Source organism: Oncorhynchus mykiss, chromosome 12, assembly GCF_057628025.1.
Source record: "Oncorhynchus mykiss isolate SJ-2025 chromosome 12, ASM5762802v1, whole genome shotgun sequence".
Classification (NCBI taxonomy): Eukaryota; Metazoa; Chordata; class Actinopteri; order Salmoniformes; family Salmonidae; genus Oncorhynchus; species Oncorhynchus mykiss.
Window position 1 is genome coordinate 87,830,140 of NC_143033.1, and position 25,778 is coordinate 87,855,917.

The 25,778-nt window shown below is 44.2% G+C and overlaps 3 protein-coding genes across 6 annotated transcripts; 1 reads left to right on the forward strand and 2 right to left on the reverse strand.

The window, feature by feature from the left end:
* Positions 1-495: 495 nt before the first annotated feature.
* On the reverse strand, positions 496-14,735 carry LOC110539007 (histone-arginine methyltransferase CARM1). 4 transcript variants are annotated; one of them, XM_036938861.2, is made up of 16 exons: positions 14,406-14,735; positions 11,867-11,989; positions 11,408-11,514; positions 11,146-11,250; positions 10,871-10,981; positions 10,417-10,594; positions 10,117-10,207; positions 9,334-9,415; positions 8,412-8,497; positions 7,702-7,791; positions 7,224-7,361; positions 3,448-3,537; positions 3,222-3,334; positions 2,709-2,786; positions 2,517-2,585; positions 496-2,280 (listed from the first exon to the last, which is right to left on the reverse strand). In XM_036938861.2, the coding sequence occupies exons 1-16, from the start codon at positions 14,545-14,547 to the stop codon at positions 2,120-2,122; spliced, it is 1,764 nt and encodes a 587-aa protein (XP_036794756.1). In that variant the 5' UTR covers positions 14,548-14,735; the 3' UTR covers positions 496-2,119. The 4 variants fall into 4 exon arrangements, 2 of the variants coding, with proteins under 2 accessions (XP_036794756.1, XP_036794755.1); XM_036938860.2 differs by having other exon boundaries at positions 11,867-11,992; positions 14,406-14,695; XR_016485384.1 differs by lacking the exon at positions 3,222-3,334 and having other exon boundaries at positions 11,867-11,992; positions 14,406-14,695.
* A 519-nt stretch (positions 14,736-15,254) lies between these two features.
* On the reverse strand, positions 15,255-19,097 carry LOC110538694 (guanine nucleotide-binding protein G(I)/G(S)/G(O) subunit gamma-5). The gene is made up of 3 exons (XM_021625670.3): positions 18,840-19,097; positions 17,388-17,514; positions 15,255-17,061 (listed from the first exon to the last, which is right to left on the reverse strand). Exons 1-2 carry the CDS (start codon positions 18,930-18,932, stop codon positions 17,389-17,391), a joined length of 219 nt encoding a protein of 72 aa, XP_021481345.1. The 5' UTR covers positions 18,933-19,097; the 3' UTR covers positions 15,255-17,061; position 17,388.
* Positions 19,098-19,711: 614 nt separating this feature from the next.
* LOC110538695 (ATP-dependent Clp protease proteolytic subunit, mitochondrial) lies at positions 19,712-25,738 on the forward strand. The gene is made up of 7 exons (XM_021625671.3): positions 19,712-19,847; positions 20,376-20,477; positions 20,681-20,752; positions 21,197-21,293; positions 21,832-22,019; positions 22,235-22,340; positions 23,203-25,738. The coding sequence occupies exons 1-7, from the start codon at positions 19,836-19,838 to the stop codon at positions 23,418-23,420; spliced, it is 795 nt and encodes a 264-aa protein (XP_021481346.1). The 5' UTR covers positions 19,712-19,835; the 3' UTR covers positions 23,421-25,738.
* The last annotated feature ends 40 nt before the right edge of the window (positions 25,739-25,778 follow it).

Consider the following 25,778-nt stretch of genomic DNA (forward strand, 5'->3'; position numbering starts at 1 on the left):
TGAGGAAGTTGCATTGGTTCCAGCCCTCAAGTTGTCAGTGCTCTGCTTACTGTACGTTGAAAACATGGATTCTTGTTTGTCCTGACGCCTCAGAGGGGCTTGGCCCTGAGATTTATGGGACAGCCGAGCACTTCAGGTGTAGTTGCTTTGTGTGTGTGCTTGGAGGACATACATTTACAGCTATATTCCTTGGACACGTCAATGTCTGCCGACCATGTAGGCTCATATTGTAAGGCACAAGATTTGACTTACCCTCAAGGTGACGTTATAAAATCAGATTTCATTAGTCGTCCCTAACTGCTGGTTTTGGTTAGGAAAATATGATCCTAGATCTGTGGCTAATTGTCAGGGGCAATACAAACAGGAGGCAGCACAAAAGTCTTCCTGATGCACTTTCCATCAATAGAGGTCGAATGCTAAGCTAGCAACTATCACAACATTGGTGTTACAATTCTAACTGTAATATCAAGTTAATTATAAGACCCGATCCAAATATTTTTTGGGGGACTTCTCCACCAACATTTAATTTACTCCTTTTATACTTGTTTTTTGTTTGTTGCTTTTCTGTGAAACAAATAAAGACAACTGAAAAGTTAACCCTACAAACTAGCAAGACATTTTCTCTTCATAAAACTTGCTAAATCAAAATTTAAACTCAGTCCACAAATTGTGACTGGAAGCAATGCATACATGTCCATTAAGTCTTTGTCTGAAGGTTGAGCAATCGACTTGCCCGGGAAAGGAGGGAGGAGAGGTTTAGATATGTTAGAGTCTGGATATCATAGGTAGTGAGGAGGGAAAGAGGTGACTCCCTACTCCCTATATTCCCAACTCCCCACCTCAGTCTGAACCGCAGTCTCAAAATGAAGGAAAGGAAACCGGGGAAGAATGTAAACTAGGATACAGCTGCTCCAACGGCCGACATCAGTGTCCTTGGTCCATACTGTCAGTCTGTCTTTCTGTGGGTTCATCCTGCTTCCACCAATACCATCGGCTCGCTGCAATCCTGATTGGCTATGAAGGGGAGTGGGGGGCCGGGTCTGCTGCGGTGTCCTCGAAGCTTATTGGCTTTGGACAACACACCTCAATCGGAGGTGATGTTCTAACAGAGTTCCAGAGTTGATGTTCTTCAAGATCACGTCCTACACACTGACATCTAGGCTACGTCTCAAATGACACCCTAGTCCCTATACAGTGCACTTCATTTGTCCATGTGGCTCTAGTCAAAAGTAGAGCACTGTATATGGAATAGGGTGTCTTTTCAGATAGCCTAGGTCTACTGGGCTAAAGACTACCACTATGGATGACCAGACAAACACCTTGGGGGGAGCTAGCTATCGCTCTGGAATGGGGCCGTTTAAGGAGAGAGGCTCTACGGGCAGGTGGAGAAGTGCCTCGATATGAAAACAAAATGGCATCAGTGAGGGGTGTTCATAGTGTTCTACTCTACAGGAAAGCCCCCTGTCCTTTCAGTGCAGATCTGTAGTGGGGGACATCCAATCCAGTGATAAGGGGAGGGGGGATAGCGACTGGCTGTAGTGGATGGGGTTGTGTGTGTGTTTGGTGGAGGAGGAGGGGGAAGGGTGGGGCATCACACTGGCACTAGGGGAGGCGAAATGTCCAAAAGGGAGGGAACCCGGATAAAGGAGATGATACCTGCTGTACAGTCGTGCAATGAGTTATTCTTTGCAACAAAAGTCTCTGTGTTCAATGTGTATGTGTAGGTGTACATGTGTCTGTAAAGCATAAAAAGGTCCAGTCAATCAAAGTTCAGTTCCGCTCTCCATTCAGAGAAACTGCCAATTCTTTGTGCTGATCAGTCTGTCAGTTGAACGTAGAGGTGCTGCCACCCTCTGGCTGGACTGGTGATATCATAGCTGCTGCACGATGATGAGAGGGGGAAGATGGGGAACAGCTCTCAAAGCGGAGAGAGCGGCGAGGAGGGACGGATATGAGAATAACTCCAGTGATAGAGAGATGGACAGTAAAGGAGAAAGGAAGGTGCTGGAGGGACAACACGACAGCACTGGTTTTGGTATTCTGGTTCTGGCTGTGGTCGGTCAGGGGGAGGGGCTAGTAGAGGTCATGCAGGGGTTCGGAGGTGAAGGGTGACGAGGTCTTAACTCCCATAATGCATGGTGTTGCTAGGGATGGCCATGGGAGAGGCCATGGAGATGGCGGGTCCCCCCATGGTGAACTGGTTGGTGACGGGATAATGCTGCTGCTGCTGCTGGTTAGAGCTGCTGCTGCTGCTAGGACCTGATTGGCCAGTAGAAGCTCCTGGAGAGATGGGGGGGGGGAGAGAGGGGGAAAGTGTTATCACCTTCCCTTGATTGGTTGTGGGCCAACTATGTCACAGGTGTTTAGGAAACTTGACCCCCCCCCCCCCCCCCCCCCAGGTGCACGTTTTGGTTTTTGCCCTAGCACTACACAGCTGATTCAAATAATCAAAACTTGAGGAGTTCGTTATTTAAATCAGTTTAGGAAACCCTTGTATAGTGTATAAAGAGACGTACCCTGGACGATTCCGGTGCTCATGATGGAGCCCATCCTGGAGTGGGTGTGATTCACTATCCCTGTGTTCACTGAGGGCGGGAACAGAGGAAATAGTGAGACGGTGTATTAACGCACACACAAACGTGCAAACACACACAGTCAGTCACACGGTCTGTGCTTGTCTGTCAGCCCATCAGTCCGTAGTATCCTACCGAGGGGGATGAGGTTGTTGTGGGACACCGTCGAGCCGCTGCCCATGACTGTACTGAGGTCATAGGCTGTAGGCATCCCTGAGAGAGAGAGAGAGAGAGATGAAAGGGTGAGACGGGGAAGAGAGTGAGATGGGGAGGAGAGAGAACAAGAGAGATAGGGAGAGAAAGGGAGCGAAATGGGAATAAAGCACAGGAGAAGCATAAGCATCCTTTCTCTCTCACACACCGTTTTCCCCTCAGAGAGAGCATGCATCCCCTGTCTATCAGCTACTCTGTTAGCCTGATCTATTCTGTGATATCCCTACAGTTTAGTAAGACATTTAGTCATGATGTTGTATGGATACTTTTGCCTGATGATGCTATCATGGGTCAGATTTTGTGTATCGTCTGTGCGTTTACCTGACACAGCAGTGTTCTGCCTCATGCAGTGTGTGGGTTCTGCCCCGTGCAGTGTGTGTGGGTATGTCCTCTGTGTGTGTCCTCTACCAGTGTCCTCTATGTGTGTGTATTTACCTGACACAGCCATGCCCTGGCTCATGCTGTAGGCCCCCCCAGTGTTCCACATGGTCTCAGAGGGGGAGGTGTAGTGCGACCCAGGAGGGGGGGTGGGGGTGCTGCCTGTGTACCTACAAAAACACACATACACAACAACATACACGCCATGAGAGGGAGCTCCCCTTCCCCCCGGGTCGTTATCCTGAATGGCACAGGCCGAGGGCAGCGGAACAGACCAACTCACCTGAAAAAGGGGTTCTTCAAGTCCAGGAGGTTGCTGGACTTGGAGCCTGTCTGGTCCACTTGGGCAACAATACTGATGTCGTAGCTTTGTCTGTGAGGAGGGAAGAGAGCCAGGGATTGGTATGGGAGGAGAGCCGGGGGTTGGTATGGGAGGAGGTGAGAATGGAGGTGGATAGTTTAACACAGACCAACACAGACAGACAGAGAAGCACAGATTCAGCAAGCACACATCTGTAATACACATATATACAGTGCTTCCGGAAGGTATTCAGACCCCTTGACGTTTTCCACATTTTATTACATCATTTTTTAACATTTATTATTATTTTATGTTTTAAATCCCTCAATCTAAACACAATACCTCACAATGACAAAGCAAAAACAAGTTTGTAGTTTCCTGATTTATATTATTTAAAAAAACTGAAATATGACATTTTCATAAGTATTCAAATCCTTTACTAAGTACTTTGTTGAAGCACCTTTGGCAGCAATTATAGCCTAGTCTTCTTGGGTAGGACGCTACAAGCTTGGCACACCTGTATTTGGGGTGTTTCTCCCATTCTTCTCTGCAGATCCTCTCAAGCTCTGTCAGGTTGGATGGGGAGCGTTGCTGCACAGCAGACCACCATAGTCCCTGTGCCCAAGAACACTAAGGTAACCTGCCTAAATGATTGTGGACTACAGGAAAATGAGGACTGAGCACGCCCCCATTCTCATCGACGGGGCTGTAGTGGAGCAGGTTGAGAGCTTCAAGTTCCTTGGCATCCACATCACCAACAAACTAACATGGTCCAAGCCCACCAAGGAAGTCGTGAAGAGGGCATGACAAAACCTATTCCCCCTCAGGAGGCTGAAAAGATTTGTCATGGGTCCTCAGATCCTCAAAAGGTTCTACAAGCTGCCAGGCAGTGTCAGAGGAAGGCCCTAAAAATTGTCAAAGACTCCTGCCACCCTAGTCAGACTGTTCTCTCAGATACCACACGGCAAGCGGTACCGAAGCGCCAAGTCTAGGTCCAAGAGGCTTCGAAACAGCTTCTACCCCCAAGCCATAAGACTCCTGAACAGCTAATCAAATGGCTACCTAGACTATTTGTATTGCCCCCCCCCCCCCCATCTGCGCAACACAGAGAGGTAGCCATTTTTCCTCCCGGTCCTAGTGAAAAGCCAACTGTCCCGGTTGATATATTATCTAATAGATATTTGAAAAACACCTTGAGGATTGATTATAAAAAACGTTTGCCATGTTTCTGTCGATATTATGGATATAATTTGGAATTTTTGTCTGCGTTGTCGTGACTGCTATTTCCGGTGGATTCCTCTGCATAACGCATCAAACTAACGGAGGTATTTGGATATAAAAAAATATCTTTATGGAACAAAAGGAACATTTGCTGTCTAACTGGGAGTCTCGTGAGTGAAAACATCCGAAGCTCATCAAAGGTAAACAATTAATTTGATTGCTTTTCTGATTTGTGACCAAGCTTCCTGATGCTAAGTGTACATAATGCTATGCTGGGCTATCGATAAACGTACACAAACACTTGTCTTGCTTTGGCTGTAAAGCATCATTTCAAAATCTGAGACGACAGGGTGATTAACAAAAGGCTAAGCTGTGTTTCACTATATTTCACTTGTGATTTCATGAATATGAATATTTTCAAGTAATATTTTTTGACTGTTGCGCTATGCTATTCAGCGTTGCTGATGACAAATATACCGGATCCGGGATGGGTTAATAACTCTACCTACATGTACATATTACCTCAATTACCTTGACACAGGTGCCCCCACACATTGACTCTGTACCGGTACCCTCTGTATATAGCCATTGTTATTTACTGCTGTTCTTTTATTATTAGTTATTCTTATGGCATACTTTTTTTATTGGTATTTTCTTAAAACTGCATTGTTGGTTAAGGGCTTGTAAGTATGCATTTCACAGTAAGGTACCTGTTGAATTCGGCGCATGTGACAAATACAATCTGATATGATTTTCTGGTCTCTCCAAACATGTTTGATCGGGTTAAAGTCCGGACTCTGGCTGGCCACTCAAGGATATTCAAAGACTTGTCCCGAAGCCACATCTGCATTGTCTTGGCGGTGTGCTTAGAGTTGTTGTCCTGTTGGAAGGTGAACCTTCGCCTGAGTGCTCTAGAGCTGGTTTTCATCAAGGATCTCTCTGAACTTTGCTTTGTTCATTTAGCCTTGATCCTGACTAGTCTCCCAGTCCCTGCCTCTGAAAAACATCCCCACAGCATGATGCTGCCATCACCATGCTAGGGACGTAGGGATGGTGCCAGGTTTCCACCAGATGTGACATTTGGCATTCGGGTCAAAGAGTTCAATCTTGGTTTCATCAGACCAGAGAATTGTGTTTCTCATGGTCTGAGAGTCCTTTAGGTGCCTTTTGGCAAACTCCAAGCAGGCGGTCATGTGCATTTTAATGAGGAGTGGCTTCCATCTGGCCACAACCATTAAGGCCTGATTGGTGGAGTGCTGCAGAGATGGTTGTCCTTCTGGAAGGTTCTCCCATTTCTACAGATGAACTCTGGAGCTCTGACAGAGTGACCATCGGGTTCTTGGTCACCTCCCTGACCAAGGTCCTTCTCCCCTGATTGCTCAGCTTGGCCGGGAGGGCAGCTCCAGTAAGAGTCTTGGTGGTTCCAAACTTCCAATTTAAGAATGATGGAGGCCACTGTGTTCTTTGGGGACCTTCAATGGTGCAGAAATGTTTTGGCACCCTTCTCCAGATCTGTGCCTCGACACTATCCGGTCTCGGACTTTCCCAACAATTCCTTCGACCTCATGGCTTGGTTTTTGCTTTGACATGCACTGTCAACTGTGGGACCGTATATACAGGGGTGCCATTCCAAATCATGTCCAATCAATCTAATTTACCAGAGGTGGACTCCAATCAAGTTGTAGTAACAGCTCAAGGATGATCAATGGAAACAGGATGCATCTGAGCTCAATTTCGAGTCTCATAGCAAAGGGTCTGAATACTTACGTAAATAAAGTAAGTTAATGTATTTTAAATACATTTAAAAACATTTCTACAAACTTGTTTCCGCTTTGTCGTTATGGGCTGGTGCGTGTAAATTGCTGAGGATTTTATTTATTTAATAGATTTTAGAGTAAGACTATAACCTCACAAAATGTAGAAAAAGTCAAGGGATCTGAATACCTTCCAAATGCACTGGGTAGCTCCAAAAGTAGAGGCAGTGAGACATTGTTGTTTTGATACATGAGGTTGCAGATGCACAAATATCATCCACGACCCCCCACCCCACCAAATGCTAACCTCCCCTGTTATTGTAGTGGTGAGAGGTTAGCATGAGGTTACACTAACTTCCTCACTCATTATTTACGATTAATTCAGGATATTATGTAATCATGGTAGCATCCACAGTATTTAGAAACATTCTATTGTTATTTACAATAAAAGTGACTCAAAAATGACAATTCATTATTTTCCATTAATTAAATTGGGCACAAAATAATTGGAACCTATTTCTAAATGGTTCACCTGATATGGATGAAAATTAAATGAAAGCTGACAGTCTGCACTTCATCCCCATAGTCATTGTATGAGGCAATTTTCTTTATAATTGTCGCTGTCCAAATACTTTTGGAGCTCACTGTATATCACCTACACACATTCATTCAGAACTGTCATAATATAACACAAGCCTGGGCCTAGAGGTGAATGGCAACACACTAACACCAAAGCCTCCCTTCCCCAACAGACTCCCAGTAGATCCCTCTACAGTCTCTCACCTCTTGTTGGCGATAAGCAGTGCTGTGCCGGAAAGTGTGTCTCCTGCCTTGGTGAAGAGGGGTGACTGGAGCAGACAGCGGACCTGGTACCAGTGGGTCAGGGGCTCTGTGGGGGCTGTAGAGAGCCACACTGTCACCCTGCAGAGAGAGGGGGGGGATTAGAGGTCAGGATACTTTAAGGTTCAATCAGCGTTATCCTACTACTGTACAAGCATGGTCAGATATTCAGTAGGAACAGCCCTTTACAACTTATTGTGAAATGTATCTATTGTGAATGTATTGTATTGCTTTTAAGTTGTACCCACTTTCTGTCTTTGTGTTTATTACAATGTCTGTGAGAAAAAACAAGTGATGAAAGGAAAGTGACAGTGTAGCTGTAGTCAGGATCCATGTAGGTCAGGAGTCCTGGATCAAGTGATTTTACTCCTTGACCATACACACACTTCAGCCCTGGTTAAGGCAGCTCAGACCAACTTACATTGATCCCATGAACGCTACGTCGAACCAGAAGGCCAGGCCGTGCACCAGCCCTGAGTGCATCATATGGAACTTAAAGGGAATCTCTATCCTGAAAGAGAGAGCGAGAGAAGGGAAGAGAGAGGGGAAGAGAGAAAAGAGTGGGATAAGCATTAGTCTAGTTAAAGGGGCAATCAACTGTTGCTACATCCATTTTTTGGACTTATAAATGTATGATATATACCCATTAAGTCTTGAAGAATATAACTTATAAATGCCTCATGAGCTTAGTTCAACTCCCGTACCCCCATCAGAACCCAAAATATAAGTTTGTTTTACTCCAATGTTTGTAAACAAAGTAAATGTAAAACAATATATATATCGTCAAAACATGGTTAAAACTATAATGTTGATATCATGGATGGTCAGTCCTTGCATCCATAGCCCAGTCTATGAATTTGAGAGTGGTTACATTTCTCCAGCCCATCCCTCCACTTTTTACATAAAGAAGGACGGGGAATTCGCTTTGTTATTGTTTCAACTTCTGATTGCTGCTTTAAGGTTATTTTTAGACACTAGAAGGAATTATGTAGTATCGGAAGTATATTAGAGAAGTAGGACATCCCTACATTCAGTAACATGTCGCATCTCAATTCTCAACTCATTCTATGAATAACAATTCAATAATAAATATATGAGGGAATAACAGACACAGACAGACGGCACACAGACCTGTACAAATCCTCCTCTTTGGCCTCCAGGAAGTTGACTGTGTATTTGACAGACTTGGCCATCAAGATACGGATATCAAATGTGTCCTGAGAGGGGGGAGGGAAAGAAAAAGGAGGAAGGAGAGAGACGGGGAAGAGGGAAGCAAGAGTATCCAGGTAAGTCCCAGTGAGGTAGAAATGTTTTACGGCAGCATTGGCTAGAGAGGGTACGGAGACGGCCTATGCCTTAATTTAATGATCTAGAACAGAGGCTGTACCCAGAACCAGGCCTTCCGGCCGGGTATGGCTCGCCCAGCAGAGTAACAGAGGAGTAGGCACGGAGGAGGCCTACCCAGCTGACTACCGCTGGAAAATGATGTGTATGTGTCGGTGTGTCGCTGTGTGTGATAAAAAGGGTTGAGATGAATTCAATGAATACCCATTATGAGCAGTGATAGTACTGTTGAAACCTCACTGTTGGTTCTGTGGTGTAAGACTGGGGGAGCTGGACTGGGCGAAAACATTGGGATCCTAAACTCAGACCGCATCTAACTTATTTATCCCAGCCGTCATAACACACACAGTGTGACGGTGGTATCTTCTACCACAAACACACACTCCCATACAGTCAATCTCCTATCCTGCATCAGCGTTTGCCCATAAACACACACACTCCATGTACCACCCTTAGACATAAACAAACACACAGGCCAGTCCGTACTATGTAACCCAATTTTCCACAAACAGCTCGTCCCCACATACCCCCTGACTATTTCAGGCCTTAAATACCCCTCCCATATACATTTCCTAGTTAACCGCCCCCATTCACCCCAATCCTCTTGCGGGGGTGGGGGGTATCGCTTTAACCGACATGGTGGGCAGGGCAGGCAATGTCAGAAGATAGGTGTTCAAGAGTCTGACATACAACTGAGAATTCTACGTACCACAATGGGCTGGCGAAAGTACTCATCCACCGCTGCTCCTCGCAGGGCTGAGAGGTCCACACCATGGAAGGAAGGCTGGTACCTGAATGAGGGAGTGAGAGAATCATCATCATCAACTCAATCTCAGCAACTACAGCAGCCCAATGAAAAGTGACTGATATCTCCGTACATTCACTGCTTCTACTCCCAGAGCTTCTTCTCTTGCCATTTCCCCCTGTCCCTCCAACCCCATCCTTCCTCCTACTCCCCGTTTCTCTCCTCCCTCCCCTCCTACTCCCTGTTTCTCTCCTCCCTCCCCTCCTACTCCCCGTTTCTCTCCTCCCTGCCCTCCTACTCCCCGTTTCTCTCCTCCCTGCCCTCCTACTCCCCGTTTCTCTCCTCCCTCCCCTCCTACTCCCCGTTTCTCTCCTCCCTCCCCTCCTACTCCCCGTTTCTCTCCTCCCTCCCCTCCTACTCCCCGTTTCTCTCCTCCCTCCCCTCCTACTCCCCGTTTCTCTCCTCCCTCCCCTCCTACTCCCCGTTTCTCTCCTCCCTCCCCTCCTACTCCCCGTTTCTCTCCTCCCTCCCCTCCTACTCCCCGTTTCTCTCCTCCCTCCCCTCCTACTCCCCGTTTCTCTCCTCCCTCCCCTCCTACTCCCCGTTTCTCTCCTCCCTCCCACTCCCTGTTTCTCTCCTCCCTCCCCTCCTACTCCCCGTTTCTCTCCTCCCTCCCCTCCTACTCCCTGTTTCTCTCCTCCCTCCCCTCCTACTCCCCGTTTCTCTCCTCCCTCCCCTCCTACTCACCAGAAGTTGGCCTTGGTGAACTGCTCCATGTAGAGCTGTTCGTCTGTGAAGGGGGCCAGGTGCACGTCACCGATGGTGGGGAACATTTTACCTGTGACACACATGAAGTCAGTTAATGATGGTACAATCACCAGTGGCTAGTCATGATGAATATGTCTCATTTTTAAAATGTAGACTTTCATATTATATACTGCTTGGGCTTCAAAATAATCTTCAGACCTTTTGACATTTTCTCCCTTTCTCCTTCCCCCCTACTCTACCCCTTTCTATGCTCTCCCTCCAACCTTCCCTCTGCCTCACCACTAGGCTTGAGGAACTTCTTGGCGTGGAGGTAGCTCTCCAACATCCTCTCGTTGAAGAGCATGTAGCCCATGGGCTCTGAGATGATGATGTCCACCTGCTCAGGTAGCGTAACCTCCTCTACTTTACCAGGGATCACCACCACACGGTCCCCCAGACGGTTAGTGTTCACCAGGACCTAGTGGAGGGGACACCAGAGGGTTAGAGGTCACCCGGATCTAGTGGTCTAGTGGATCTAGTTGGTGTGTGTGTATTAGAGTGAAACTGATACATCTGCCAGATTTATGGCTACATAGCATGTCAAGAAGAGGATAGGGTTAGAGCAGGGATGACAAACTTTTCAGCTCGAGGGCTTTGATTAGTTTGTCAAAATCAATTTGCGGGCCAGAAAAAGTGCAGTTAATTGAAAATATATAGGTCACTTAATTTCAGCATAGTTTAGTGTGTCTGTTACCTCTGCATGCTGGGCCATGGTGCTGGCCTCCACAGCGTAGACCTTCCTGGCCCCCGCCTGAGCAGCAAAGAACGACAGAATCCCTGAACCACAGCCCACATCCAACACCACCTAGAGAGAGAGGAATGGACTCTAATTCTTCCCTGATAAAGACATCAATGAAATCCAGCAGTGTCTACTGCCCAAACCAATTAAACAACAGATTAGTTTCAAATACAGCAAAGGACTAAATTCAGAACAAGCTATATTTAAGTCCCAGGACAGTGCATCAGTACCTTGTCCTTGAAGTCAGTGTGGTTCTGGAGGATGGCCCTCTGATAGGTTCCTGTCCTGACGTAGTCCTGCATCATGTTCTGCTGCTGGGAGAGGTAGCCATAGAACTGGAGGAGAGAAGGAGAGAGGGAGAACAAGGGAGTGAGAGGAAAATAAAGTGACAGAACAGCTTATTTTTCATGAGGTGTTTTAATATTGTCACGGAGCTAATAAAGGTTGGAATAAATTATTTATTGCAATGCATGGCAGATTCTGCGTGTGCACCTGGAAGTACTGTACTGCGGATGATTCCTCTGTCCTGTCGCTGAAGACCGACTGCTCTCCACTGTGGCCGCGGCAGTTCTTCAGGAGGTTATAGAACGATGAGAACTCTGAGGAGATCGTCATAACAGGTTATAAGCAGGACAAATCAGACATAAGTTATAAACGGTCTTAAGCCAGTCATAATGGGGAGAAATCAAACGAACAATAATAATAACCAATTATAACAGTTCACAAGGATGACAGAGGCAAGACAAGTATGAGAAACAATACGAATCTCTTTATGAGGACAGGAACATGTGCACTAGGACAGGGAGTCAAAGACACACAGGAGACAGAGGGTCAATGACAGAGACAGATATAGCCTACTGGCAGGCAGTCAAAGACAGACAGAAAAAAGACTGACAGACAATGACAGCATTCTCTGTGACAGAGTGGCAGTGGTTGCCGGGGGTTAGCTACCTGCAGGTGAGGTGAACTGTAGCAGGACGCTGTTGCAGCCTAGCGTGATGATGAACGACTGTTTCCCCACGCGACTGCACTCTGTGTCCCTGGAGACCGAACACTTGAACACACATGTCTCCTCTGCTGTGAGAGGAGTCATACAATAGTTAGGGCCAAGCAACACTCCCACAACAGGTCATTCATGGAATAAGTGTGGCACAGGAGTACGTGGCTTACCGTAGGTCACACAACATGAAGAACAACATGCTAACAGAACTGGCCTGATCACACACAGCGCTTTATTGATTCAATTAGCACTATAGCATCTCATGCATAGCAACAAGCAACAAGCTATTTTTAACCTCCTTTAGCCGAGGGAAAGTGACTAATTTCTTCTATTGAATCTATTTCACACACACCCCTGGATGATTAAGATGACATAGTTTTAAAGACTGGATTTGTGAAAGCAATATATTGGCAAGGTAGGTCTAGGGCTGTGCCCGCATGGCAGTGAGATAATCTGTGGTTTAATCCAGCAGTTGTGATGGGATTAAGACTAGCGCTGTTACTTAGATTAGCCAGATGCAGCATGTTTTATTAACAGACCAAACTAGCGACTGACACCGGATTAACCTGCGATAAATATGAGAGCGGGAGTGTATGTGTTGCTTAACAAGTGTGTGTTCGATGCAAGGGCTGAGAGATAGAGTGCATGCTTTAAAATATGTAGGCTACAACCATCTCCCTCCACTAGACCTGGCCTGTCTACAAGGCCCTTCAGCTGAACATTGTGGGAAACGACAATGACAGAAGGGGGACAAGGACTGTCACTATAGACCTGTTACAGATATGTAACAACCAGATGATAGTCATGTCAATGTTCTAACAGGATAATGTCAGGTCATAATAGACACTTGTCAAAGTGAAGAGCAAAATGGTGCTATTTTTGCTGGGCCAAGGCATTGCCCCTCATGGACAATGTAAATACACCCATTCCAGCATGATAGACAGACATTACTAGTGTGCTGTGTTTGATTGAGGTGCTTTTGTGTCTATAATAAAGCAGAAATAAAATGATTGTGTGGCAAGACACTGAGGTTATTTTTCCAAGTGGAATTACTTTAGACTCAGTCGTGCTGCTCTATGTAGCAATTCAATCGGGAGTTCATTCCTGTCTGGTGTGGAAACGTTTATCTTCCATCATCATGGGAATGTTGGAAGAGGAAACGGCTGTTGGGCCTATGGACCGGACCAGGCAATCACACATATCATAAAACTTTGATAGGACACCTTGAAAAACATCCTGCCACACATACATTTCTACTTTCCCCACAGCCCAATCTTGACTGTATCAAAAATAGGGACATCACGGCTTCTTGAAAGGGACATCCCATCTGTGCCTCGGTGTAACAAAAGCTGCAAGCCCTCAGCGCGAGCACACAAGTGATCGACAGGGGAGTAGGGAGGTGGGGGACTGGCTATTGTTCAGGGGAGAACAAAGATGAATAACTAATACGAGCCTGGTTTAGCTTATCGAAACATAAGGACCCATATTTAGCCTGTTTAAAAAATATATATTTCGTTTATCGATATTTATTCACTCAGCTAGGCATCTACAGTAGATTAGATTACCATAAAGTAGTACGCGCGAGCCACCGGGGTTAGCTTGCTTGTTTGCACCGCTACTAGTATGATCTGTGCGCAAAGACGACGTTCCAAAACAAAACACACTTTTAAGATACCCATCTCAAAGGGTCAAATGTTATCTTGCTTTCTCATAACTATCTAAGAAAGAGGGCAATGCTCATATGACGCAGTTTGTCTTAACTGTTAGAACTCTGTGGCATTAAGGGCAAACCATTGCGTAGTATGGCTGATAGCTTATTGGGGCAAAAATGAAAGAGCACGTTAACATGTCAATTAGCTTTGGCTATCTGCGTCAATGTGTAGCGAGCTGGATAAAATGCTCAGCTGCGGGACAGGATAGTACATCATTGAAATGCAATCTGGCGCTAAATTGTTAGCAAGTTGATATTAGTAAACAGGGGTAGATAGGTATCTAATGTGCTTGGTCACACTTAGCTTGCTGTCCAGGAAACGTCTCGTGTGAGCTAAAACATACTACTTCGCATTAAATAAATACTTTAAAGAATATTGCTCAAGGCAAATAGATACGAAAGAAAAAACGTGGTCCACAAGCCACGAAGTGAGCGCAGTAAGCTTGCTAAAGCTAACCACCTATAGTTAGCTAAGCTAACAACAGTGTGCGCTGTCGTGGTGCTGGAGAAGTAACGTTAGCTAACTAAGTTATGGTAGCTAGCTAGCTAGCTAGCTAATAGCGATAAGCGAAAACAGTCCCCATTACGTTGGATTCTATAGGTGGAACCAGTCGGTTTTGAAGTGGAACCCCCACCCGCACACACGTGCAAGCCCAGGCACTCGCATCGGCTAGCTAGCTTTGTAGCATTAAGCTCTGGCTAGTTAGCCAGAGTAACGTCAGTTAACAAGGAGCCCAGGCCGAACCGGTGTATGGAAGAGCTGTCTCAAGTCCACTCACCGTTGGAGAGGTTGATCAGGGCCGCGTCCTGTGTGGCTTTCACCTCCAGTCGTAGAGGCTGCTGCTCGGAGTGACGCTGTATTTCTCCGTTTGCGTCTCCGATAGAGAGGAGCCGCACGCCGGGAAACACCGACACCGCCATCTTCGATCTGTGGGAAGAGACAGCTCACTGTGGCTCTCACATCCAGCGTTGGACGTGCACTCACGACAGGAAACGGGATACACACAGCTCTACCGCCACTATGTGGCCGAGAGGCAAACTGCTTAGTGCAAATACAGTAGACTTTGCTCTGACTTCTGTTGTCACTGCTGTACACTTTCAGCAAAGACAGTATAGTTAGTTGGACAATGAGAGAAATAGGGGATCTTGAATAATCATTTGAATTAAATAAAAATGTCAGACTGTCAGCCAGGCTGCGTTTCGTATCCTGGTTTGTTAAATCTGTGTGAATAATATTGGTTCTGCTGTGTAACATGTCATGCAGCAAGTACCAAAACCTACAACTTTGGGCAGTGGCTAAATACTGTTTATCTGGCAGACTATTGGCAAATATGCACTGGTATTACTTGAGCAGCATTCTATGTGACAGGGATGAGCAAGTCTGGTCCACGGGGGCCTGAGTGCATGTCTGTTGTCTTTTGTTCTCTCCAAATCAGCATCTGATTTATAAACCAGGTATGGCATCAGTGGATGAATTAAGTGCCAGGCGAAAGAGAAAAGCAGCAGACACTCAGGTCCCTGCAGGAGAGGAGTTGCCTACCCCTGATACTCTTGTGTGTTCTGGCCAGTCAGCTTAAGGGGGGCACTCTTAACAAACTCTTTAATAAAACATGAGACCCAAAGAGATGTTGAAGGTGAAATTATACATTTTATTAAATTATTCAGTCAATACATGTCATGGTACCATTCTAAGACAAATACACACAAAAGAAACGTTAAGGCACAACAGGATGACAGTGTTTTCCACATGTATGAATCCATCCACCAGAGCATTTCAGTGACTAATATTTGTAAAAAGAGGTGCTCTGCTTTCCCCATGCATTATGGACACTGTAGTCCTCAAAGGTTCTCTGTTCACTTTATTATAACGTCAGAGGAATTCAGAGATCAGTCTCTGTCACCATAGTGAAAAGAGCTTGCGTTCCTCCATCTCCTTTCCTGCATGGCCACTGATTTGAAAGGACTTGGTAGGCAAGACTAATAGTACTGTGGAAATCTATGTAGGCCTAGTCCTTTCATCTATCAGTGGTCAAGTCTGAGGACATTATTGAAGACATATTTCTGGGTATTGGAACATGTTGATGGGTTGTTCTCCAGTTTTTAGCAACACTTCATGTTGTAATAAGAACACAGTATGGTTCCTAAACATGACTCAATCTCTGGTGTTGTTTTTCAACTTCTTCAGGTCCTCTTTAAGTGTTTCTGATTAATCAAGTGGGAAAGTAAATGCAGATTTAGGCCTCAACAGGTCTCGTGTTAAAACCGGGGCATTTAAATTACCAGAGGTTTGGCACATACTAAGGCACATTAGTTTGAAGCAGTACGCAAAGAGTAAAAGGTAAAAGGGGTGGGGAACCCGAAAAATGACTTTAAACCATTTAGAATGTGTCCTTACTTTAACGTAGATGCACCAATGGAGTAGCAGTCTCTTTCCACTGAGTGTCCAGAGATCAGGCTTATTAATAATGATGATACACAGCAATTATACTTATCTATAGTGTCAGTACAGTAATCCTAATATTCTTGTTATGATCCTTCATATCATTATTCTGATGTTGACTGAGCAACACCACAAAACCAGCATTGAAACAGATCTTTTGCATGACCTGAGTTTGAGATCTCTATATGCCAACACCCATAAGAAACCTCTAACATCTGAGTCACTCTTTTCAAGACATAGTAACATCATTTTCTTTTGAATTACATTTTGCATCACAGTGGTTTAACTGGATCTTAACAGTGTAGTCGAGTGTTTAACTTAACACATGAGAATGTGCACAAATTTTATGTCAAAAGACTAAATTCTCTTGAGAGGCTCATGGAGTCACCACACTTTTAGCAGAGAATCATAAATTACACTTATCGAAATGCTTCACAATTTCATCTGACAAAAATCACAGTGACAGTGTTAAGGCGAGTTTGTGGCAAACCAACTGAGCACCATTTTGAAAAACAAGCTCTGAGATCAAACTCGGGTGTAATGTCCTGTAGTGTGTTGAACATAGCTTCACAACAATGATACGGTAGGCTATACTCATGTAATGGCACTGGGTCAACCACTTTAAAAGACTCACCAACAACAATGTGTAAAACCTAATACAGTTTAATTTCACTTTGAGTAAAATAAAAGTAACAAAAGGTAGAGACTACAGGGAGAGACTGCCATATTTATACTTTGAGGAGTGCTTTCATTCTAATGATCTCAACACACAAAGGACTGCAAATGTTATCCTTATTGAGCTGTAGAACAGAACAGAACACATGTCAAAACTCACTCAGCATAGGGTTAATGCTTGTGATTGTGTTCTGGCCTTGAGGTCTTCAGTGACTGGACGTGGTGGGGAAGGGTGTAGGAGACGCCAAAGGGCTTGGAATTGAAAGCCATCCTTGGGGAATGTTCAGACATGTTTTACAATCCTCCATCATCACCATCGCCTGCAGTGAGAAAGCATAGAGTCCGATCAGATCACTGGCACAGGAGTTAGATGAGATATGGCTGCTATTGGTTACGTTCTCTTTGTAACAATCAAAGCCAGAAGGGTCAAAGTTTAGCAAACAGAGAGCGAAAAGGAGAGTGAGGAACAGGTAGAGGGAAGGTAGAGAAAGAAAGCAGGACAGAAAGAGACAGAGAGAGAGAGAGAGAGAGTGTGTGTGTGTCCATGCACGTGTGTGTGTGAGAGAAATAGACAGAAGAGAGAGAAGAGAGAGATAGAGAGGGAGTTAGTTGAAGCCTACTCTACCACATCAGACTGTCATCTCACCTCAGAAGAGGGCGCAGGACTTGGGGGGTCTGAAGGGGTTGTCGCTGGAGGGCACCCCCATGAGGAGAGGGTCTTTATGGGCGTTCTGCAGGCAGAAGGTCTTCAGGTCCGCTGCTGCCTGGGACACCTGAGAGTGGAAACAGAGACACTGTCAGTTCCATTATACTTTAATTCTGTGTCATAAAGGCTACATAAGACTGCAGTAAAGATGACATATCAATGTCATAGGCATTCATGAGAATGAGTCATCATTGACAGTGACAGCGTTTTCTATAAAGAAGTTCCAAATAAATTGAGCTCAATCCTGCTCTACTTAACTTCTACTTGTTTTAACTCTGTTTTAGCTTTTCAAGAGAGACCTGGTCCACACATCAATAAATAGAGGGGCCAACACTTTCACTCTGCCACAAAACTCCTACTGATACTCAGTTTAATGAACCTAAAGTAATATGCTCCAAGCTCACACTGTGAGAGAAACTGAGCAATGATCAGCTATTTTCCTAAAGTCCCTACCTAGGACTTGACTCAGCAATAGCATAATGATCTGGTACTTTTCTAGAGGGTTGTTTCATGGGTGAAGTCTATAACAGTTGTCATAACATTGTAATAACATTGTCCCCATTAACACAAGATGGCACTTTAGGACCAAGTCACAAATTGATTATGCATTACGTTTATTATTTATCTAGTTAGTTGATAATATGGTATAAACGTATTTCATAAGCTATAGATAAAAGCCTATATTTTCCCTGCATTCTCATATGCCCTTCAAAGCACAGTATGCTTGAGTGCTACAGGGTGGTTTAAGGTCTGCGGACTAATCTGGCTTTCTCCTCTAAAAGGAGTAATTTGGCCAACAATCGCACTACTGTCACAGCCACAATCAACAAAGGCCACCACTGTGCTGCAATATTCGCGGAAACTAGCCTACGAGCTGTTTGCTTTCTCCGGACAACACAGCCTACAGCAGGATATCTTCATATTTCACATGATTAACTTAGAGCACAATTAACAGCACATCGTTAACTTCTAAATATATCATAAATACATCCATTCAAAACGGCGTTAAACTAACTGAAGAGCTGAGGAGTAGCCTAGACTTGACATAACACCTATGCATACAGCAATACTAGAACCGCATTATAATCTTACATTTTTCTTTCGGTAACATGACAGGTGATAGGCGGCGCTCGATTGAGCACGTCAATTTACGGGCTACTCCGTTAAGTCTACGGGACAGCGCTGCAGTTAGGTACAATTCTGCAAACAGATGGCATAGTTCCAGTGGAACAGCATTTTGTAACAAATAACGCGATGCTTCCCATAAAATAGTCAAACTTGACATAATATATAGCTTTTCAATAGTTACCAAAGGGCCATGTTGACAAGTCAGCCAGTCACACCCAATGCAGAACAGTTTTTGATCAGTCTTTCTGAATGTCATTTCTTTACCTTGATCCTGCGAACACTCGCCTCTAGGCGAAGTTGTTTTACCACCTTCTGAGCGATAACCAAGTTGCTGCTGTTTGCGCTGTTATTCGACATGTCTGCGAGGTCTGTCCAATGGCCAAGTGAAAGTGTCCGGCTATCACTTGAAAGAACGAGATTTTCTGATGAGGCCGCTGCGACTCAAGTGCTCCCCCTCTCTCTGAAAAAACGCACCGCTTTTTTTTGCGCAATGTTCTCCCCACTGCTTTCAGAATGGCCCCTAATTAAAGATGGTTATCAGTAGAGGCACTTATGTGTACATGTAAAACAACAACAACAACAACATAATAATAATAATAATAATAATAATAGACCAGTCAGTTAAACAAATGAATGGGCTATTTTCTTAAAATTAAATGTTCCTTTGGGTTTTACATTGTGTCGCCAATAATACACTGGTTTCTAGGCCTACAGTAGGCTTTGGTGAAGTAAATCAAAGGAAACGTATTTTATTAGAATGGTCTTGGCGCTCTTTTGTATAAAGATACTTTTTTTCTAAACAACCCCAGAACCACGAGGATATCATTAGCGAAATACAGTCTCGTCATGCGCTCCTTTTTAAAAATATTTATTTATAGAGACCCCCATCTACAATGTCACGAGTTTTGGCTCTTCAACACACATTTCTGTATTTTAATAACATTTAATTTTAAGCTTTAATCGTCACATTATTATTCAATAGTATAATTATTTAAATAACAAATAGGCTTTTGTATTTAAAAAATAGTCCGTATCTGAAAACTAGGCAACGATAAGCAATACTGTAGTATTATGTTAGTGGATTTTTCTTGTGCACTATTGCCATCTAGCGCCCACATATTCGAGGCTGTAAACACAAACTCGTCACATGACAGAGGAATATTGCTCAGCCACTTCAGGAACAGTTCGACGCTCAAATTAGAATTGTTTCCGGTTAAATTGGGGTCAAACAGAGGGGATTGCACATTACAAGACATCACAATGCTTATACGAGTAAGTATTGGAGCTAAAGAGTGAAAACATATTTTGGAAATGCATAGTTTGTGTTGTAAACTATATAGATTACAATGTGCAGATGTTTATTAGCTGTCTCAGCGGTGCATTCTCGAATCAGATGAATAGTATGCATCATGCACCTGCGACGATTAAAGCTAGCTGGCTAGCCACACTTGTAACTTGACACAAATTGTGTAGCAAACCTAACTCATTCCCATCTCCAGTTAGCTAAATTTAATTACTATTTTTTAAGGAAACCACTCAACATTTCTCTAACTGTTAATGTGAAATCATGAGTAACTGTAGCATTTTCTAAAGTGTGTGTAATGTTCAGAGTTGATGTAAGATCACAATACATTTGATAGCTTTGTTTTGAACACACTTCAAGGCCAGAGTTGGAAAAAAAATAACCATGCTATCTCTGAATGTAACTTTAACATATCATTATTGAAATAACCTGCCCAACACTTAAGTTGAGATCTTACAGACAAATGTTAACTCTTTCTCTCTATCCCCCTCTCTTAGAGGGTGTTACAATGTGGAGTGACAGCTTTAAAGTCACGCAGGACCATTCACCACAGTGCTCAATGGAGGAGTCCTCTCGTACCTATCGTTGTGGAGCAGACGGTAAGAATTGGAACCCCAACAGAGTTCTATGTAGGACTGCAACATTTCTATGCAACTTGATTCACTCTTGGTTTGGAACGGTTTAGTTAGTGGTTTTCACCTGTAAGTTCCTGGTCCTTGCTATTCTAGCTGCTTTCCAATGTTCAAAGATCTTCCTCTTTCTTTCCCTCATTCCTTTTCCTTGTCTTTCTCTTCTTTCCTAGGGTCGAGGAGAGCGTGCGTATGACATCTACTCTCGTCTTCTGAGGGAGAGGATCATCTGTGTAATGGGGCCAGTAAGTCTAGCTGTGTCACTGTCGGTGTAATATGGCCAGTAAGTCTGTGTGTGTAGTAGTTTGGGATTCAAAACCTACACCAGGAGACATTGGGTATGTTTACATGCACACTAATAATTCGATATGAAACTGATTATGGCAGTAAAGGTTGCTAGATGCAATCCCTGAGCTGACAAGGTAAAAATCTGTTGTTCTGCCCCTGAACAAGGCAGTTATCCCACTGTTCCTAGGCTGTCATAGTAAATAAAAATGTGTTATTAAGACTTGCCTAGTTAAATAAATGGTAAGAAAATAAATCAAATGTATACAACTTACTCTGCTTATCGGCGCAAGGTCATAATCGAAGTAAGCCCACACCGATTAAAACATCTGGATTTCTGAGTCTGCTGTTGCAGTTAAGATTAATTTGTTAATCTCTCTCCTCTCCCCCTGCCTTTTTTTCAGATTGATGACTCTGTGGCCAGTCTGGTTATTGCTCAACTACTCTTTCTGCAGTCAGAGAGCAACAACAAACCCATCCACATGTACATCAACAGTCCTGGTAAGAGAATAGGGGAGGAGAATAGAGGGGGACCTCCCACAAAGAGGAACAGATGGTGGTGCAGTTGGTGGAATAGGGATGGTTACTTTAAAAAGCATGTTTCTTGGAGGGGAAAGAGACCGAGAGAACACAAGTGACAGGTGGATCAGATGACAGTAATGGGAGATAAAGGGTGCAGTCAGAAACTCTTTTTTTACCTTGACTTCAAATGAACTTCATTAGGTTAACGTTAAAGCTGAGATCCATGATAGGCGCAACAGCCCCAGGCACATGTATTATTGTTGAGGAAATGAGCATCCAGCATTGTGGTAAAAAAAAAAAAAAATCATACATACTTGGTTCTAATGATGTCAGATGGAAAAATGTCTTTGTTTGAAGTAACGTCTTTGTTGTAATATCGCAAATGGACATGGCAGGTTCACCGCTATGGATTCCAGCTTTATGGAGTGGGAGAAGAGGAACATCGATGAACTAAATCCAACAAACCATTAATCCTGGTTCACTATGATGTTCCTCTCCTATCCTCTTTCCCCCCCAGGCGGTGTTGTGACGGCAGGCCTGGCCATCTACGACACCATGCAGTACATCCTCAACCCAATCTCCACGTGGTGTGTGGGCCAGGCGGCCAGCATGGGCAGTCTTCTCCTAGCTTCGGGCACGGCCGGCATGAGGCACTCCCTGCCCAACGCCCGCATCATGGTGCACCAGCCCTCCGGAGGAGCCAGGGTAAGGATGGAAAGGGGTAATGGGACTAGGGAGGCAGCAGGAATAGCTGGGTGGGGGGGGGGGTTAGAGGACCTGGTACAGATGTTGGTTGAGCTTGTGTTGCCATCATTAGCCAGACCTGTGATTGGGCATGTAAATATGAGTTAAGTAATTTGACACCTCAGTTGTCAGTTGCTTTACATAACATCTGTCTTCTCTATCCTGTGTGTTATTAGGGTCAGGCTACAGACATCGCCATTCAGGCTGAGGAGATCATGAAGATAAAGAAACAGATCAATCAACTCTACGCTAAGCACACTGGCCAGCTGTTGACACATATAGGTAAGTAGCTAAGGCATCCAGTTCAGTAGTCTGGCTCGGAGGGAAAAGCCTTGAGTAAGCATACAAAAGTTCAAACAATGAAGACAGACCTGGGTTCAAATACATGCGTCATTATTTATTTGTTACTAATATACTTTTGTGTATTTTCAAATAATGTGGCCAAATCAGCTACTTCTATTTGAAAGTATTTTCTTATGACTTCCTATAAATAGCTAAAACAAATTTCATATACTTATATCAATGGAGTGGCTGCATGGCCGAATTCTCTGGACGCCTCTTTTCGATAGCTAAACAACCGAACCTTCTGTGAATGTGTGGGATTCTCTACTTTACAAACAAGCCCATTGTCAAACTCTGGTTACTGTCTACATGTGCAGAACTTTCAGCTGCCCAGAGGTGGAACAGGAAATTCTGGCTAATTTCAATCATATGCTGTATCAAATCGTGTGGCGTTGCATGATCATTGAGAAGCTAATGTTGTTTTGCCCCACAATGCAATGTGTAGACTGCATCCTGCCTCAAAATCAATTTTTGTTTGTCACATGTGCCAAACACAACAGGTAAACCTTAACTTTTTTTCTTAACTAACAATGCTTTAAGAAGTTAAATACATGAAATAAAAAAAACAGCAGCAGTGAAATAACAATAGTGAGGCTACATACAGGGGGTACCGGTACAGAGTCAATGTGACTCCTAACTAAATTCAAGTACTATTTCAAGGTTAAGTGATTTGATGATTGAGTCCTTCCTCACTCAAAGCACTTTGTAAGAGTGAACTCACCTCAGCCACCACCAATGTGTCGCACATTTTCACCAAAACTCATAACCATACAATTATTCCCTTCTGTTTTCTTTCTCCCAGAGAGTGTGATGGAGAGAGATCGTTACATGAGCCCCATTGAGGCACAGGACTTTGGGATCATCGACCGAGTGTTGGTGCATCCTCCCCAGGCAGGCCAGGATGACCCAGAGCTGGTCCAGAAGGAGCCCCCTACCGCCATCTGCCCCTCGCCAGCCTCCGCCACCGAGCAGAGCCCCCCGGGACCAACCCCCCCCTCCTCACACAAACCCGAACCCTGACCTCAGACTACCAGAAAGCAGTCCCACACCCAATCACAAGCCATCTTCTACCGACACTTCTGTAGATCGGAATGGATTGGACAGGTGCAAGCATATGCTGATGTACCTTAAATCCAAATGTATTGGAGTGGATACTAATATGCGAGAAGTTACAGCGTAGCCTACCAGAGGACAAAGTGGAGCTATTACTATATTGCTTATACCTGTCCAATCCTTTAATTTACAGAAGTGCTATGGGTGGATAGGGGCCGGTTTGGAACAGAAGACCTGCATTGTATACCTTTGTGCTGGATAAACCTCTGGGAGAGGAGGCAAAATGCAGCAGTATTAGAATATTTACATTTAAGAATGATCATTTTTGACCAATCTCAGATTTGTACTGTCCCCCATAATATGCACACTGTATTTACCACTAACAAAGACTGCAGATCTCTACAGTGAAGGAAACAATATAGCCCCCATTTGTACAAGCCATGACAATTGTGATGTTGATTTTCATGAACTGGAATAAAATACATTTTCTTTGTCACACACCCAACCTGGGCCTGTACTCATAAAGCATCTAAGAGTAGGAGTGTTGATCTAGGATCAGTTCCTCCTGTCCATGCAGTCTTATTCATTGTGACAGACAAGGCAAAACAGATTCTAGATCAGCACTCCTACTCTTAACGCTTTGTGAATACAGGCTGTGATGTAAAAATCTGTTTTAGGTCTGTTAGGATCACCACTTTATTTTAAGAATGTGAAATGTCAGAATAAGTGATTTATTTCAGCTTTTCTTTCATCACATTCCCAGTGGGTCAGAAGTGAACATACTCAATTAGTATTTGGTAGAGTTGCCTTTTAAATTGTTTAACTTGGGTCAAATGTTTTGGGTAGCCTTCCACAAGCTTCCCACAATAAGTTTGGTGAATTTTGGCCCATTCCTCCTGACAGAGCTGGTGTAACTGAGTCAGGTTTGTAGGCCTCCTTGCTCGCACACGCTTTTTCAGTTCTGCCCACAAATCTTATATGGGATTGACATCAGGGCTTTGTGATGGCCACTCCAATACCTTGACTTTGTTGTCCTTAAGCCATTTTGCCACAACTTTGGAAGTATGCTTGGAGTCATTGTCCATTTGGAAGACAAATTTGCGACTACGCTTTAACTTCCTGACTGATGTCTTGATGCAGCTTCAATATATCCACAATTTTCCTTCCTCATGACGCCATCAATTTTGTGAAGTGCCCCAGTCCCTCCTGCAGAAAAGCACCCCCACAACATGATGCTGCCACCCCCATGCTTCACGGTTGGGATGGTGTTCTTTGGCTTGCAAGCTTCCCCCTTTTTCCTCCATACATAACGATGGTCATTATGGCCAAGCAGTTCTATTTTTGTATCAAGCCAGAGGACATTTCTCCAAAAAGTACGATCTCCGTCCCCATGTGCAGTTGCGAACCTTAGTCTGGCTTTATGGCAGTTTTGGACCAGTGGCGTCTTCCTTGCTAAGTGGTCTTTTAGGTGAATATACATTTGTACCGGTTTCCTCCAGCATCTTCACAAGGTCCTTTGCTGTTCTGGAATTGATTTGCACTTTTTGCACCAAAGTACGTTCATCTCTAGGAGACAGAACAAGTCTCCTTCCTGAGCGGTATGACGGCTGCGTGGTCCCATGGTGTTTATACTTACTATTGTTTGTACAGATGAACGTGGTACCTTCAGCCATTTGGAAATTGATCCCAAGGAAGTCCACAATTGTTTGAGGTTTTGGCTGATTTCTTTTGATTTTCCCATGCTGTCAAAGAGGCACTGAGTTTGGAGGTAGGCCTTGAAAAACATCCACAGGTCCACCTCCAATTGACTCAAATGAAGTCAATTAGCCTATCAGAAGCTTCTAAAGCCATGATATTTTCTGGTATTATCCAAGCTGTTTAAGGCACAGTCAACTTAGTGTATGTAAACTTCTGACCCACTGGAATTGTGGTACAGTGAAGTAAAATAATCTGTCTTCACAACTTTCTGGAAAAATGACTTGTGTCATGCAAAGTAGATGTCCTAACAGACTTGCCAAAACTATAGTTTGTTAACAAGAAATTTGTGGAGTGGCTGAAAACTTGTTTTAATGACTCCAACCAGTTTATGTAAACTTCCGACTTCAACTGTACATGCGACTTGTGTAAGCCTAGAGTGCTTCATTCACTCTGTCGGTTCAGAGTCTATGATCCGACTTGGGGGATTTTAGAGATGAAGCCCGTCTTGTAAGAGTAAATTTTAATCAAGTCATGATGGAAATTGAAAATGTTTAAAGATTGGGATTTTGTCTCAATGATATTGAAAAGTTTGTCAGTCACCTTACATTCAAAAAGTAATTGAGTAAA

Excerpts from the sequence above, each read along its gene's own strand:
- LOC110539007 (XM_036938860.2), bottom strand. The coding sequence starts at position 14,547 with ATGGCGGTGTCGGTGTTTCCCGGCGTGCGGCTCCTCTCTATCGGAGAC. Across the intron at positions 10,208-10,416 it reads GAAGTTCCTCAAGCCTAGTG|GTAAAATGTTCCCCACCATC; the intron begins GTGAGGCAGAGG and ends TGTGTGTCACAG. Across the intron at positions 2,787-3,221 it reads CCAGGGCATGGCTGTGTCAG|GGATGCCTACAGCCTATGAC; the intron begins GTAAATACACAC and ends TCTCTCTCTCAG.
- LOC110538694 (XM_021625670.3), bottom strand. The coding sequence starts at position 18,932 with ATGTCGAATAACAGCGCAAACAGCAGCAACTTGGTTATCGCTCAGAAG. Across the intron at positions 17,515-18,839 it reads CGAGTGTTCGCAGGATCAAG|GTGTCCCAGGCAGCAGCGGA; the intron begins GTAAAGAAATGA and ends TTCCACTCTCAG.
- LOC110538695 (XM_021625671.3), top strand. Across the intron at positions 20,478-20,680 it reads CTATCGTTGTGGAGCAGACG|GGTCGAGGAGAGCGTGCGTA; the intron begins GTAAGAATTGGA and ends CTTCTTTCCTAG. Across the intron at positions 22,341-23,202 it reads CCAGCTGTTGACACATATAG|AGAGTGTGATGGAGAGAGAT; the intron begins GTAAGTAGCTAA and ends TCTTTCTCCCAG.